At 33.1% G+C, this 14,913-nt stretch overlaps 1 protein-coding gene across 2 annotated transcripts in view; it reads left to right on the top strand.

Moving 5' to 3' along the window:
• EPB41L5 (erythrocyte membrane protein band 4.1 like 5) overlaps positions 1-14,913 on the top strand; it is a 142,785-nt gene that overhangs the window by 72,958 nt on the left and 54,914 nt on the right. For both annotated transcript variants that reach the window (XM_051985731.1, XM_051985732.1), the window contains exons 12-16: positions 1,422-1,591; positions 2,760-2,866; positions 3,526-3,553; positions 11,522-11,564; positions 12,082-12,197. In XM_051985731.1, coding sequence (XP_051841691.1) covers positions 1,422-1,591; positions 2,760-2,866; positions 3,526-3,553; positions 11,522-11,564; positions 12,082-12,197 — 464 coding nt within the window. The remainder of the gene's footprint in view (positions 1-1,421; positions 1,592-2,759; positions 2,867-3,525; positions 3,554-11,521; positions 11,565-12,081; positions 12,198-14,913) is intronic.

The raw sequence follows: 14,913 nt of genomic DNA, 5'->3' as shown, positions 1-14,913 counted from the left end.
CTTTTAGAACCAATTGTTAGCTTACTTTAATTAGTTAATGTGGGCACTCCTGTGAGAAGTCTTTTTCGTTCCCCTGGTTGTTACTGACTTCTTTGTCTCCTCTCTAAGGAAGATATCAATAGTGTTTTGTTATTCTGATATCCTCACTGTCTATTGAAGTGTCTTGAATATAGTATGTGTTTAATAAATGTTTGTGCTTAAGTGAGTAATTAACAGGAAGTTAATAACTATTTCTAAAATTAAATTAGTTTTTTGTTTCTTAATTTTTGGTCAGTCCATTGGCACACAATCATGAATTGGTGTTCTGCATGTGATGAAGGAAGGATTTAGAGGCAGGATACAAGAATCCAGCTATTTGGATTCTTGTAACAACATTTCTGTTATCTCTGTATTTTTGAGCAAACCCTTTATTCTTATTAGCTTCTAGTTTCCTTATCTGTAAAATGAAATTATTGAAATATTCAATCTCTTAAGTACTTTTTCAGAGGAGTAAAATTCAGATATTTCCTCAGGGCACTAAAGAGGATTTTTGGCTCCTATTAACTATGATTGAAGTGTGTGGTGTTTAGGTGTGGTCTTAATCTTGATAGAAGTTATTTATGTACAGATGACTTGGTCATGCAAGACCTCTACAGTTGTATATGAATACAACACACTTCAGTTCTTTTCTAGTTGAGAAATGGCAGTGGAAATTTTAAATTTTAAGGATTAGGGAATTTTTTCTTGAAATTTCCCATTTTTATGATAGTCTCACAGTGAACTCCTCTTAGTCATTAGTGCCAAGAATAATTTTTTGATTATATGCAAACCTGTGCAATGAGGTCATCTAAATAAAAAAGGAGAGACTATCTTTTTATTATCATTATTATTGCAGCTTTTTATTTACAAGATAATATGCATGGGTAATTTTTCAGCATTGACCCTTGCAAAACCTTTTATTCCAGTTTTTCCCCTACTTCCTCTCACTCCCTCCCCCAGATGGCAGATAGACCAATACATGTTAATTATGTTAAAGTATATGTTAAATACATTATATGTATACATGTTCACACAATTATTTTGCTGCATAAGAAGAATTGGATTTTGAAATAGTGTACAATTAACCTGTGAAGGAAATAAAAAAATGCAGGCAGACAAAAATAGAAGGATTGGGAATTCTATGTAGTGGTTCACACTCATTTCCCAGAGTTCTTTTGCTGGGTGTAAGAAAGACTATCTTAAGAGACTTTATAGAAACCTGAATCACTTACTTTAAACTCCTTTGAACTCAACTGGAAAATAATAAGTGTTTATCTTAGTTTGTCACAGTTGAGAATAAGCTGGATAGATAAGAATATAAATGTTAAATATTTCCATGTTTGAACTTATAACTATTGTTTTTGGCCTAATAAACCTGTCTTGCATAATTTTTGTCTTTTCAGGGCAAAGAGCAGGAGCACACATTTGTCTTTAGACTAGAGCACCCCAAAGCTTGCAAACATTTATGGAAATGTGCTGTGGAGCATCATGCTTTCTTTCGTCTTAGAGGACCTGTTCAGAAGGGGTCAAGTCGATCAGGATTTATTCGTTTAGGTTCACGGTTCAGATACAGGTCAATTTCCTGTTATTCTTTCTGTGTCTTACATTGAATCATAGAATGTTAAAGCTAGAAAGAATCTTGGAGTTTTTGTTCAATTCACTTATAGACAAGGATTGTGAGGCCCTGAAGCCATTTTTTGACCCGTGAGCAGTGAAGAAAAGTGATTTCCATTTAGAGGCTCAAAATTTCATAGGAAAACAGTATAAAGTTTTGCAAGTGATAGAGGAAAAGGATTAAATTTTAGGTTTTAGAATGTACTCTAAAGAATGGATGTTTTTCTACTTGATATTTAAAACAACAACAATGTGGACCTGCTGACAAAGCAGAGAGTTTCTTCTCACTGGAAATTTTTAGAGAATCAGTCTCTTTACAGTCTTGGAAGTTGGGAAATGGGAATGATTTCCTTAAATATTTTTGAATAGGGATAGGGATTAGATCTGCGGTTTCCTTTAGAGCAATTAAGTGATTTATTCAGGGGTCACATAGCCAGTTTGTCTTGTCTTTTGGCTTTAAGACCAGCTTTGTAATCTACTATCTCACAAGAACAATTAATTGTAAAAGCTAATTCATTTTTTCTGCCTCACCCTCATTCCCAACCAAAAGAGAGAAAAATCATAAGTTTTTAAATCATTTAATAAAGATGAGGCATTTGGACTTGAGTTAATCAAGTTTATTAAATTATTCCTAAGATAAACATGGATTGGGACATGATAGCATGAATTTCCTTTCTCTTCACCACCGTACAACTTAGCTCATTTCTCACATTATAAGAGAATGCCTAGAGAATTAAAACTTAAACGTAATAATTGTAGATCATTATAACTGATAGAAGAGTTGTAAGTAGTACTCAAATTGAGGGCCAATAATGAGGAACACATTCACAGCATTAAAAGGGAAGTCCCTCTATATGGTTTCCTCCTTTAGAATTCTTTTTTCTCACAGCTATACTTGGAAGTGTAAGCTTATATACACTCCGGGAAATGTAATCTTTCCCCACTGTTACCATGTTTGCCACATAGTTTTAGAATTGCTGGCATTCCTTTAAATATAGAGGGAATGAAACCTAAGCTGGGACTTTGAAAGTAAACTGGCAATTAATTGTCTTTGTCCAGTATCTATCAAGTTATTCTCAACTGCAGATTTATTGTTGTGTCTCATAATTTGTTTTACTTTATTACAGTGGGAAAACTGAGTATCAGACCACAAAAACCAATAAAGCGAGAAGGTCAACATCCTTTGAAAGACGTCCCAGCAAACGGTATTCCCGACGAACAATGCAGACAAGAGGTAGAATATGACCCATTTCCTTGCGCATGGCCATTACTCACCATCATGTTTACATAAATAGTGTAATTTATTTTAGAAGTATTGATTACATGATTATAGGATAATATTTAAGAAGGCTTATCCTAGAATCTTCTTAACTAAAATACTTTTTCACTTTAATGAATTTCTGTCTTTAGCTTTCATGTATGTTCTCCCTCGTGAGTTAGTGAAGAATATGTTGTCTGTGCTAGATAAAGACTAAATGGCCCATATCAATCACTCATATTTATATAATTCTTTATTTTCATAATGCATAGTTTAATTCTTGTAATTGAGGTCCCCATTTTGCAGAAAAAGAAATTGAGATTAAAAACTTGCACCCTTCTGGTCACAGAGATAGTAAGTAGTAGTGTCTGCATTTGAATCCATTTCATCTCTTAAAATTGTGGTGTTTTTTTTTTTAAATTAATTCTTATCACTCTATACTGCTTTTCTGATTCCTTCTGTCAGAGATTGAAAATTTGATGTATTTGTCAAAGGAAAATCTTACCTGAGATTGTGCCTAGTTTTTTTTTTTTTCTTTACAATAATGTTTTCAAGTACAGCTGTTGTTTTGATGAGCAATTAAATAATGGTTGTGAAACTAATTAGAGGCAATCTTTTCCTTCCCTTATTCCCAGCAAATGCAATGAAACCTGAAGAATCCAGGTGAGCCATATTTTATATCTAAAACATTAATTTCAACTTTTGAATTGGAATGATTTGCTTTTAGAACTAAGGAATGAATTTTGTAGACATAGGGTATTTTGGCATTGTAAAATAAAGTTTGGTAATCAGGAGTCAGTCAGCAGGTAGATATTTACTATGTGGTAGACATTGTGCTTAAAAAAGTTATTATATTTATTTTCCAGATAAGAAGATTTAAAATCATTCATCTAGATAAGTTTCTATAGTATTTAGGTGCTAATTTCCATATGTCTAATTTTCCTTTTGAAAAATCTGATAAATGTTTATTTTCCTCATTTCTATCTGGAACCTATGCAACAACCAATGGACTATCAATCTAAAGAGGAATAAAATAATAATAACCTTTATGAACTTTTTGTGGGGTGGGGGAGGAAGCCTTTTGCACACTAGAATAAATGGGATAAAAGTGAACATGTTCATGTTCACTATGCAGCCTAACTTAAGGTAAAAAAAATAAATAAATAAACTTTTGCTAGTAAAACCATCAAGTAGTAACCATCAAGGAACATTTATTAAGCACTATGCATTGGGAATATAAAGGATTTAAAAACCAACCTTTGTTCTCAAAAAGCTCAGTCTAATACAGGAAAAATTATGCCAACTGTGTACAAAGAAGATATATCCATAATAAAATGGAGATAATAGAGGGAAAGCATTTGAATTAATTAGATCAGGAAGGGCTTCCCATAAAAGATGGCATTTTAGGTAGAATTTGAATAAGCCTGGAAACCAAGGAGGGGAAGGAAAGCATTCCAAGTTTGAGGACTGGCTGAAAAAATCTCAGGGTTTGAGGTTGGAAAGCATAGGGAGAAGTTGAATAATAATAGATTGTCATCAGACTAGAAAAATTCAGAGTATGTATTTGTAGGTTGAGCTCTTCGTGAATGAGGGCAGGAGTAGAGGAGAGAAAAACTGTTACCCAATTCCTGAATTCATTGAGGAAAGGCTACCAGAAAGCTGACAGTAATTTCCAAGAGGTATCTGAAAATCATGTATTACTCTTCAAATTTTAGGAGAATTCTATGAAGATGACTTGAAGCAGATCTTTCATATTTGCTAATACTGATAGAAATGCTTTCTTTTTAGAAGATAGACACTAATTATTTCATTGTTAGTGAAGTCTAGAAACTCGTGCCTGTCTTTTTGGGCCATGTTTCATTTGCCTTTAAATAGACATTTCATAGTACAAATAAAGTCCTAGTAGTAAAATGCTTTTCTTCTTTAAAACAAAAAATAATTAATTCCAGGGTAAAGCAGAGTGATACAATGTAGCTGATATTGATACATTTTAGTTTTTAAATAGTATTTTGTACTTTGTCATAATATATATGTATATATGTACAATGTAATATTATACTTTTATGTATTTTATATTTATATATATAAACAACATATATATTATATAACATAACTTTAAGGTTTTTGAAACACTATAATAAATAAAATAAGATAATAACTTATTTGACCCTCACAAGTATTTTGTGAGTTAGGTGCTCTTATTGTCCTCATTTTACAACTGAAGAAACTGAACCTGGATTGGGTTAAGTGATTTGTTTAAGGTCTCACAGGCAGTCTTAGATGTGATGCTTATTCCAATTCCAATCTATCTACTATAGCTCGTAAGTGCCATACCTGCAAATTATTATATTTATATACATATATATGATGTGTATGTTAAAATATACTAAATGTGTAATGTACTAAAATATGTTATTAAATGCATTAAAATATACTAAATTATTTACTTGAGGTGCATGCTATCTTAGACTGTATACACAGAGATATTCATGACTATGATTTTGTGTAAATCACATTTGGTTCTAAAATATGTAATACCTACCTCCCTGCACATTGATCCAACCCCTGTGACAAAAAATAAGAAAAAAAAGGGCAGAAAAGGCCCAGTATCCAGATTTTCAGTAAATTATCAGCTAAGCCTAATAGGATATTGACTGTTTCACATCTATAGTCCCCTACCTCTCAGAGAGAAGTTGCATTTTTTCATCTTTTTTGATTTTTTTTCTCTGTAGTGACAGGCTTGATCATCATCTTTACACACATTCAGTTTCAGGTTTTGTACTCTTTCCATTTCTAAGTTATTGTATATATTGTTCTTCTGGTTCCATTTACTTCATTCTGCTTCAGTTTGCCCCAGGCTTCCCCTGATTCTTCTTCAAGTGACTTGCCCAAGGTCACACAGCCAGGAAGTATTAAGTGTCTGAGGCCAGATTTGAACTCTGGTCCTCCTAACTTCAGGGCTGGTGCTCTATTCACTACACCACCTAGCTGTCCCCAGCTTCCCCTGATTTTTTTAGGTCTTCGTATATTTCATTTCTTATCGTAGTAGTTCATTACATTCATGTATCACAATTTATTCAACTGTTCCCTGGTTCATGGGCATCTATTTTGTTCAAAGTTCTTTACTACCACAAGAAAATGTAGGTGAATAGTACCTCATAGTACAAACTATTTTTTTTTCCAAATACTTTCTCCAATTTGTCAAATAGGTATATTACTTGTCATTCTGGTTAGCTCAGTTCTGGCATAACTCTTCAAAATTTTATGTACCTGAGAATGCTGAAGAACTCCATACTTTATAAAAAGTAAGTATAGAGATAATAGGTCCCTAAATTTTTTTTCCCTATATGTTTGTATTCAACTAAATGTAATGATTGAACTCACATACAATTCCTAAATGGAATATTTTCCTTGAAAATTAGAGCAGATATTCTGGTGATTCCATGTATATAAGAATATCACTCATACATCAGAGAGAGGAATGTATTTTTGAAAGTCATGGAATCATGATCTATCTCTTTGGTTCTTCATTCAGATACTTAATAGTGGCTAGTTATCTCTGCAATTGTACATAATGTATGCACATTTTTGCTGTTTTCCATGGCAAACAGAAGTTATTTGTTCAGAGCCACAGAACAGTTTGATCTAAATAACTTCTTGATTTTGTATAGTGCCAATTGAATCAGCTCCTTCTTGAAAACTAGAGTTTGAAAAATGACTGCTATACCTTTATCAGTTGTTACGCTCTTGCTTCTTACATAATCTTGTGATTCTCTAATAATTGAAGTTGTCGTTTTAAACAAAACTTACATCTTAGCATCTGGAAATGTTTTGCTTAAATTTAGAAGAGAATCAGCTTTGCTAGTAGAAGAATGATTAGAGAGAGTAGTTGTGGGTGAGATTATGTATGAAATTGGGGTAGTATATTGATGAGAAAAAAATAGGTCAGAATAAAGTAAGAAGAAAAGGGTACTTCTATTTAATGCATAATAGTCTTTGAAAGGAGAAATCCGTTTGGATTTTGATAAGCAAAAATGTTTTCATTTTTAGTAGAATTCCTCTTTAGAGTAAATCAGATAAAGAGTAGTAGCCATTGTTTCTTTTGACTATTGTAGGAATAAGGATAAAAATGCTTTGGAGTATAAAATTTAATTTCTTAATCTCTTCATCTGGCCTTTTTTTGTCTCTCTCTCGTATTATGCTTTTTTATTTTCTTATTTTTGATCATTGTGCCAGATTGTTATTGTAAAGCATCTCCCCTTCACTCTTCCCACAACTGGAAAATGGGAAAAGATTGAAGAGAAAAATTGAGAAAGTTGTACTGCAAATTCCAGATATATTGGATTTGTATCCAGTAGTATCATAGGATCAGTGCTGGAAGGAACTTGGAAGTAATCTAGTCTGATATAACTTAATTATACAGAAGACCTTGCTTCTCCTTTGAGCTCACTGTTGTTTCCACTATGAGATGCTGCCTCAATATTCTTGGGAGAAAATAAATATATAAGAAATAATCATTCCTAATATACTAGTATATTTAAATGCCAATTTATTATTCTTAAAGGATTATAAAGTTCTTAAAGGCAGCAACTGTTAAATTTTTGTAGTTCTTCACTTTGAGATCATAGTTGCCAGCCCTCTCTCTCTCTCTCTCTTTTTTTTTTTCGCTTCAGCTGAAGCATAATAGGTTATCCTTCAATCCCCTATTTTAACTCTCATGTTTCAAGTATATTTCTTGTAAACAACATTGTTTATATTATATATTTTATTTTAATCCATTTTCTTCTTTTTTTCCATTTTATGGGTAAATTCATTCCATTTTCATTCAGTTAGGATTACAGTGGTTTTTTTGCTTCTGTGTTGTTTTCTTATCTTTTTCTTTTTTTACCTTGTCCTCTGCTCCAGAGTCTGTTTAATTTCTTAGTACTGGCTCCCTCAATTTAATCTCCTTTTTCTTCCTCCCTCCCTTTCTTTTTACTCCTTTTCTTCCTATTTCCCTGTTGGTTAAGGTAAATTTCTTTATTAATTTTGTATGTTTATTCTTTCTTGAACATTTGAGAATGAGGTTAAAGTATTATTTTCTCCCTATCTTGGCACCTTCCATTGTATAAATTTTCCCCTATAAACCCAGTTGACAAAAGATAATTAACCCCATTATTCCTCTCCTTTCTCTCCCCTTCTAGTGCATCTCTCTTCCCCACTTTTCCATTCTTCTTTTGAAATCATTCAAACTTTTATGCAGTCACACCCAGGTTCTCTATCTATACCTTATAAGACACCTTTTATCATAAAAGTTCTGAGGGGTCACATATCTTCTCCATAAAGGAATGTAAGCAGTTTAACTTTATTTAGTCCCTTATAATTTTCCCCTCATGTTTACTTTCTCTCAAGCCTCGGTTTAAACATCAAATTTTCTATTCAGCTCTGTTCTTTTCATTAGTAATGCTTGAAAATATTTTCTTTCATTAATTCTTTTTCCTTATTATAATGTTATACTCAGTTTTAGTAGGTAATCTGGTTATAATCCAGGATTCTTTGCCTTCCAAAATATCATATTCTAACTCCTTTTTTTCTTTATAGGGATGGCTGCCTAAATTTGTGTAATTCTGATTATGGTTTCATGATACTATTGAATATTCTCCTTCTTGCACATTGAACTGTTTTTTCCCCCTCAACTGAAAGTTTTGCATTTTGTCTATCATTCTTGTGAGTTTTCTTTATGGGATTTTTGCGTAGATGACTAATGGTCACCAAGTAATCATGGATTCTTTTGATTTTTACATTGTTCTCTGGTCTAAGATATTTAAGCAATTTTCCTTTAAAATTTCTTAAATTTGTCTAGGGTTTTCCCTTTTTTGACTTTCAAGTAATTTAGTGATTCTTAAATTATCTCTCCTCAATCTTTTTTCTAGATCAGCTGTTTTTCTTATGAGATATTTCATATTTTCTTCTATCTTTTCTTTGTTTTATATTATTTCTTAATGTTTCATGGAATCACTAGCTTCCATTTGGCCAATTCTAATTATTAAGAAATTATTTTCTTCAGGAAGATTTTGTATCTCTTTTGCAAAAACCGTTTTTACAAACTTGCACAGATTTTATTTGATTTCTAGTTTTTTTCCTCAGCTCTTTTTTTGATTTAAAAATCTTTAATTCTTTTAAGAATTTTTTTTCCTGGGCTTTTCCCTAATCTGTATTTTTCTTTGAGGCTTTGCTTTAAGGTATTATTTTCATTGTGTGTTGAGCTTCCCTATAATTGTAGTAAATCTTTATAGTCAGGTTCCTTTTTGTTCATTCTTAATCCTATTTCTTGACTTTGGATTTTATGTGAATTCTGTTCTTCTCTGTGGGGGAACATATCTGGTCTGAGCTGGGGTTGATGGGGTTTTTTTTTTTTTTTTAATTGTTTTTCATTTTTTAATGTCCTTGTGCTTCTTTTGCAACCCAGACTTGGCATGAGGAGGGGAGAACTACAATTTTTCAGTGCTTCCAGAGTATGCTTTAAGTAATGGTCTGTTCACTGCAATTCTGCAAGTTGGTAGCCTGGCTTTAATCTGTTGGCTTGTGTTTGGTTGAGTTTCAGTGAATTACTGCTGGACTCAGTCACTGGTTGCCTGTTGTGAACTCTTACACATTCAGAGTTCTTGAAATTATTGATTACCCTTTGATCTTGTCCCCCTCCCTTTCATTGCAGGTATATGTGCAAGGCTAATGATTTAGAACTAAGTTTCCCTTCTATTCTTGGGCTTAGAGCCATACAGTTTCTTGCTCCATCCATAGCTAGGGCCCAGGCCTCTCACTATGATTATAATCACACCTCTCCACTCTGGAACTGTGACCTGGAAGAAGGTAATGGGAAACAGCTGTTAGCTGATCCTGTTTCTTCTTCCTAACACTAGTTCTAGGGTCCCCTATAATCTTTGTGCTTCTGTCTCTGCTGTTTAGCCTTAGCCCCCTTACCTGAATGCTAGAGTGCTTTCTGATGTTGCTGCTGCTGCCTCCACTGCATCTGGGTTTCTAGTCAGTCCATGTCCCTTTGTCCATAGATGTCTTTGTCTTCCTAAGCTTCCCTGAATTAGAAAAGTGAATCACAATTACCTTTTCTTGGCTTTTCTGAGCCTAATTTGGGCTGGTGCATTTTCTAAGATACATTTTGGGTGATAAAAATTATGACCCTCCTTCTGCCATCTTGACTCCACCCTCTCCCTAATGCCTAGCAAAGAATGTAACAAAGAGTAAGTGCTTAATAAATGCTTATTAATTGAAAATTAATGTGAATAAAGAGAAATAATATATGTTAACCACTTAAACTTTCAAATTTGTCAAAATAAAATCTATAGGATTTTATTCCATATTGGAGGAAACTTTTTGGTATCGAAATACCTTATCAAAAGGCAGTAATGAATGATTAAGTGAAAGGGTATGGTGAAAATATTCCTTTATTTGGAACCATACGGCTTTGTAATTCAAATTCTGCTTTTACCACTCACTATCTGAATAGTCATTGATCTTTGAAAAGTCATTTAATTTATCTGGATCTCTGGTACCTCATTTGTAAATTGAGAAAGAAAAGACCCCCAAGGTCCATTCTAGCTATAAAATCTGCAATTTATAATGAAACAAAAAAGTCATTGAGAAAGACTTAAGGGGCATGTTTATGGTTAGAGAAGTATGTTGATGGTTCAGCCCCCAGAGATCAGTTTCAAAACCAGTTCTACTTGTTTTTACAAATTATTTGAAGGAAGACATAAACTGTGAACACTCAAGTTTTCAAGCAAAACTGGCTGGTGTAAGGAGCGGAGAGGCAGGAAGGGAAGGAGGAGGGAAAGTGATTCATGAACACTTTTGGGTGATGGCAAAGAAACTGCAGGAATACCTTGAAATAGTAAATTTTGGCAAAGAAGTGTTATAAGGTGGTATCTACTGATAAAGTTCGATATAATCCATCATAAATCACATGTGAAAAGAGAAGAGGCTTTACAGGAATTTGTCATGGCTCTAGACAGAAGAAAGTACTGTAATTTACCCCAAAAGTATAGACTTTCAGTCATTGTCAAACTTCATTTCAAAATAAATGTTTCTAGCTCAGTTATTTTGAAGAAGAGATAATGGTAGTTAAGTTCTCTGTAAAAAATTATGTATGCTACTTTATTGCTTCTATTTGAGATATACAGATAAAGATGTGTGTGCATATCTATACAAGGAAATAGTAGAGGGCTGAAACTATTGGGTTGATGCACTGAGGTTGGGACTACTGAGCACTTGAGGCTAACTACTGATTGGACAGTACTCTATGGGCATATGCTTGGAAAATAGTCCTTTCCACTACTGGCTCAGTAATTGGTATATAGAGGATTGTAGGAAGGACTAGGGGGTGGAGTAAGATTAGCCAGAGACATACTCTTGGCGGTAGACAGGGAGAAGGCAGTCACGGAGAATCTGCTTCCATCCTGTTCAATCCTGCGTCTAAGAACAAGAATAAAAGTTAAGGACTTTTGCTTATCCTGATTCCGGCTGATTCTGGGGTGTCCTGGGTGCTAGCATGGTCACTACAGGAAAGAAATATAGTTAGATATAAAATTATTGATACTGATGCAATCAAAATTTTTTTGAATTTTTTTTCCTTTTTAGTCTCCAGAAGAATGTTCCAATCCAGAGTAATGGATCCCAACAAGTAAGATTGTCTTAGGTTTCCTGAAATAAACTAAACAAGAATTGTTAGTCCATTAAACTTAATTTCCTCTTGTATGTTATTTTATTCCTTCATCTTTATGTCTGTCATATTTATTAGAAAGATCAGTGGACTATATTAGGGATATCAGAGGTCTTGATTCCAACCCTGTCATATGTTAGTGGTGAAGTTGGGCAAGTCACTGTCTCCATGTGTCAGTTTTGATTTCTGTGAAGTTACCAACTTTTATTTTTATATCTTATGTTACTGACTTAGTGGATGTTGAAAGGACACAGCTTTTTAAAATTTCTTATCTCTGCAAAGAGAGATAAGATTAAGTTTTTATAAATCTAAATCTTAAGCTACCATTTGCATTATTTTCAATCACCCATACAATCAATATTCAGTGTTTTGGAATTTGTGTCCCTGTTGGTATCATTCTTCCTTCCTCTCCTATATGTTGGCTGCTTGTTCTAAAATATTTAAGCAAAATAATTATTTCTGTGTTTTGTTCCCCAAGGTTAGGGGTACAAGGTCAACCATGCCTGTGATCTCTTCCATTCCTTCTGGTCCTGTTCTGGTTGAAATTGAGAATCTTCCAAGAAGTCCAGGAATGAGCCACCATGACAGGAAATGGTTTGTAAACCCTTGATCCTAAAGAAAATTTACTTGTATGCATGCAATCCAAATACTTATCCTTATTCTGAATTTGTTCTATTTAAGACAAACTATTCATATTGTGAATATAAAAGTGACTGTCTAATGACAATTTAGTCCTATGGGAATTGAAGAATAAAATTTGTTAGTGACAAGAATCACAGAATATGCTTGTTTTAAGTGAAAGACCTCCTAATTGCTAGCTGCTTTTTAGCTTCAATTTGATTTATTCTCAGACTTTTCTTTTTTTTCCCCCCTTAAAGAATGCTTTCCCATGATGCCTTTTCTGAACTGATTGACCTCACTTTAAAAAATTTCCCCAAATGTCTGTTTTTTGCGGAAGTTACTTTTTTTAGAGTAATATGAATATAAAATTTTAGAAGTATTTCCAATCCAAAGTAGAAAATGTTTCACTGGGAGGAATATAAGGCTGCAAAATCCAACTAGAAGAATCAGAAATATTACTTTTGAAAGAATGAAAGACAATTAAAAGTTGATGAGAACAAAGTTTTTTTTTTTTAATTTAAATTATTTGAATTTTGGCTGTTTTACATATTTCCCCAAGATTAATAGTATTCACATAGATATGAATAGTTTGTCTTTTGGGTATAATCAGTGGTTCTTCTCTTTCTCAAGCAAATGAAATGAAATCAAGATAAGCTTCCTTAGCAGCATTTAATTTGGGTGGTTTGTATTGGGTGCTGCATGTAATCCATTATGTTAGTCTGTGAAGGTGAAATAGATAATCAAATGGATTTTTCTTTGTCTTTCTCACTTTTACTTTATGTAGTATCTGAAACTTAATGGGTTGTCTGTGGTGATCACAAGGTTTCATTGGACTCTTTATGCAAGCGGCTCTTCCTTCTCGGTGGTGGGTGAATGGTGGTTGGTGATTATTTTCGTTCAGTCTTTTCTATTTGATTTTTTTTTAACTGTTCTTTTGGCCTAACTGAAAGGTGCTTTGCGGACATTGGGTAATTCATTAGTTGGGAATGTTGTGACTTCAGCTCCAAATAGGTCTGACCAGGTTTTTTTTTTTTTTTTTTTTTTTAATGCTTAAGGATTTTTAAGTCTACTGAACCTCAGATTTAGTTACCTCTCCTCACAATCTCTCCTTTTAAATTATGTCATTATATCTATTCCAAAGCCTAGAACTTAGCCATATTTGGTTTATTTCCTAGGATATTAGTATTTAATCCCATTAGCAAGTAACAATCTGCAATCAGATGTACTTCAGCTGAAATAGACACAACTTCATTATTTGGAGGCTAGTTACTTCTGTAAAATATGAGTGCAGTCTGTCCTTTGTTATAACAGTAAACATTTATTGAGATAATAAAACTTTAATAAATCTGCTAAATATGTTTCTGCAGTTTTTGCTGAGCTAAATAGAAACAAAGAGGAGAGGTACTGGGTTTTATTGAATTTCAGGTTTTTGTTTTGTTTTTTAAGAACAATTTGGAGCTGTATGTCATCTTTTGTATATTGTGCTAAGATCTACTAGGCTGGAATGAAGCAAAGTGGTGACACTGATAAAGCAGAATGAGCCCTCTCATGTCTAATCAGAGGGGTGCAACTGAATGTGTGCTGTCATTTCTTGGGAGCTGATGAATTTTCTGCCTTTAATCCAAAATGCTTACTTCCCATAACTGGCTCATTTCTTGTGCATGCTTTGACTTTTGATTATTGTCAGTTTATTTTGTTTGTTTTAAATATATAATAAAAACAGGCCTCCTCTAGAAATGAATAAATAGAATTTTGAAATGCAACTTGCATGCTTCCAAAATTGGGAGCAACAATGGTAGAATTATGTGATTAACTCTTTAGAAGGTTCACCTTCCTTTTTCTCCTTTGCTAAATAAAAGTATTTGCCAGTGCAGGCACACCCCTCCCACCGTGGCCTTGTGCCACTATACTCCATAATAGTTTGTTAATGTTCAGGATGTAGGATATTCGATTTTTAAACTTTGAACATTTGGGGAAATGAGGATCATTAAAAAATAATTTTCATATAACAATAAAACAAAACAAAACAAAAAAATTAAGAGACCTAAACAAGAAGTGACATTTTGGAAACATTTTTTGCACATGAAACCTTTCTAATTAACTAGTGTCCAAAAAAAATCATAAAGTCATAGGTGTAGATTTAAAATTTGTGAATCAGCTTAAATGAACAAACACGATTACTAATGAAAGAAAAATCAATTCCTCCCTCACCCCCAAAATGCTTCCAAGTTCACTGTACATGATTTATTGAATATGAAGAATGATGTAGGTTTTATTGTAATTTGCTATGTAGTGTTAGGACCGAAAATAGATTCTAATGTTTTAAAAATCTGTTTATTCTGTCTTATTACTCTTGTTTCTTAGTGTAAAAAAAACCCTGTTTTTTTTTTTTCCATTCAGCAAATATAAGTTAGGAAACATAACCTTTCTATAGGAGGACTATTATCAGTATCAATGAGGGAGCTTTCACGTTAAATTTTACATAATCCTGTGTTTCTTTTTGACTTAAGCAGTTATGCATTACTAATGAACATATTAAACTTTGCTTTCTGGAAAGGAGCAGAGAAATCTGATTACATTGTCTGTGCCTGATGAGTCCTATCTCATGTTTTCTTTTAATGAAGACTGAGAGAATTCTCCAGTCCTTGATATGCTTGTTTGTAGTTTTTGTATTTCCACAGCATATCAT

This window comes from Antechinus flavipes, chromosome 3 (genome assembly GCF_016432865.1).
Source record: "Antechinus flavipes isolate AdamAnt ecotype Samford, QLD, Australia chromosome 3, AdamAnt_v2, whole genome shotgun sequence".
Classification (NCBI taxonomy): Eukaryota; Metazoa; Chordata; class Mammalia; order Dasyuromorphia; family Dasyuridae; genus Antechinus; species Antechinus flavipes.
This window is presented reverse-complemented; position numbering and strand designations above follow the sequence as displayed.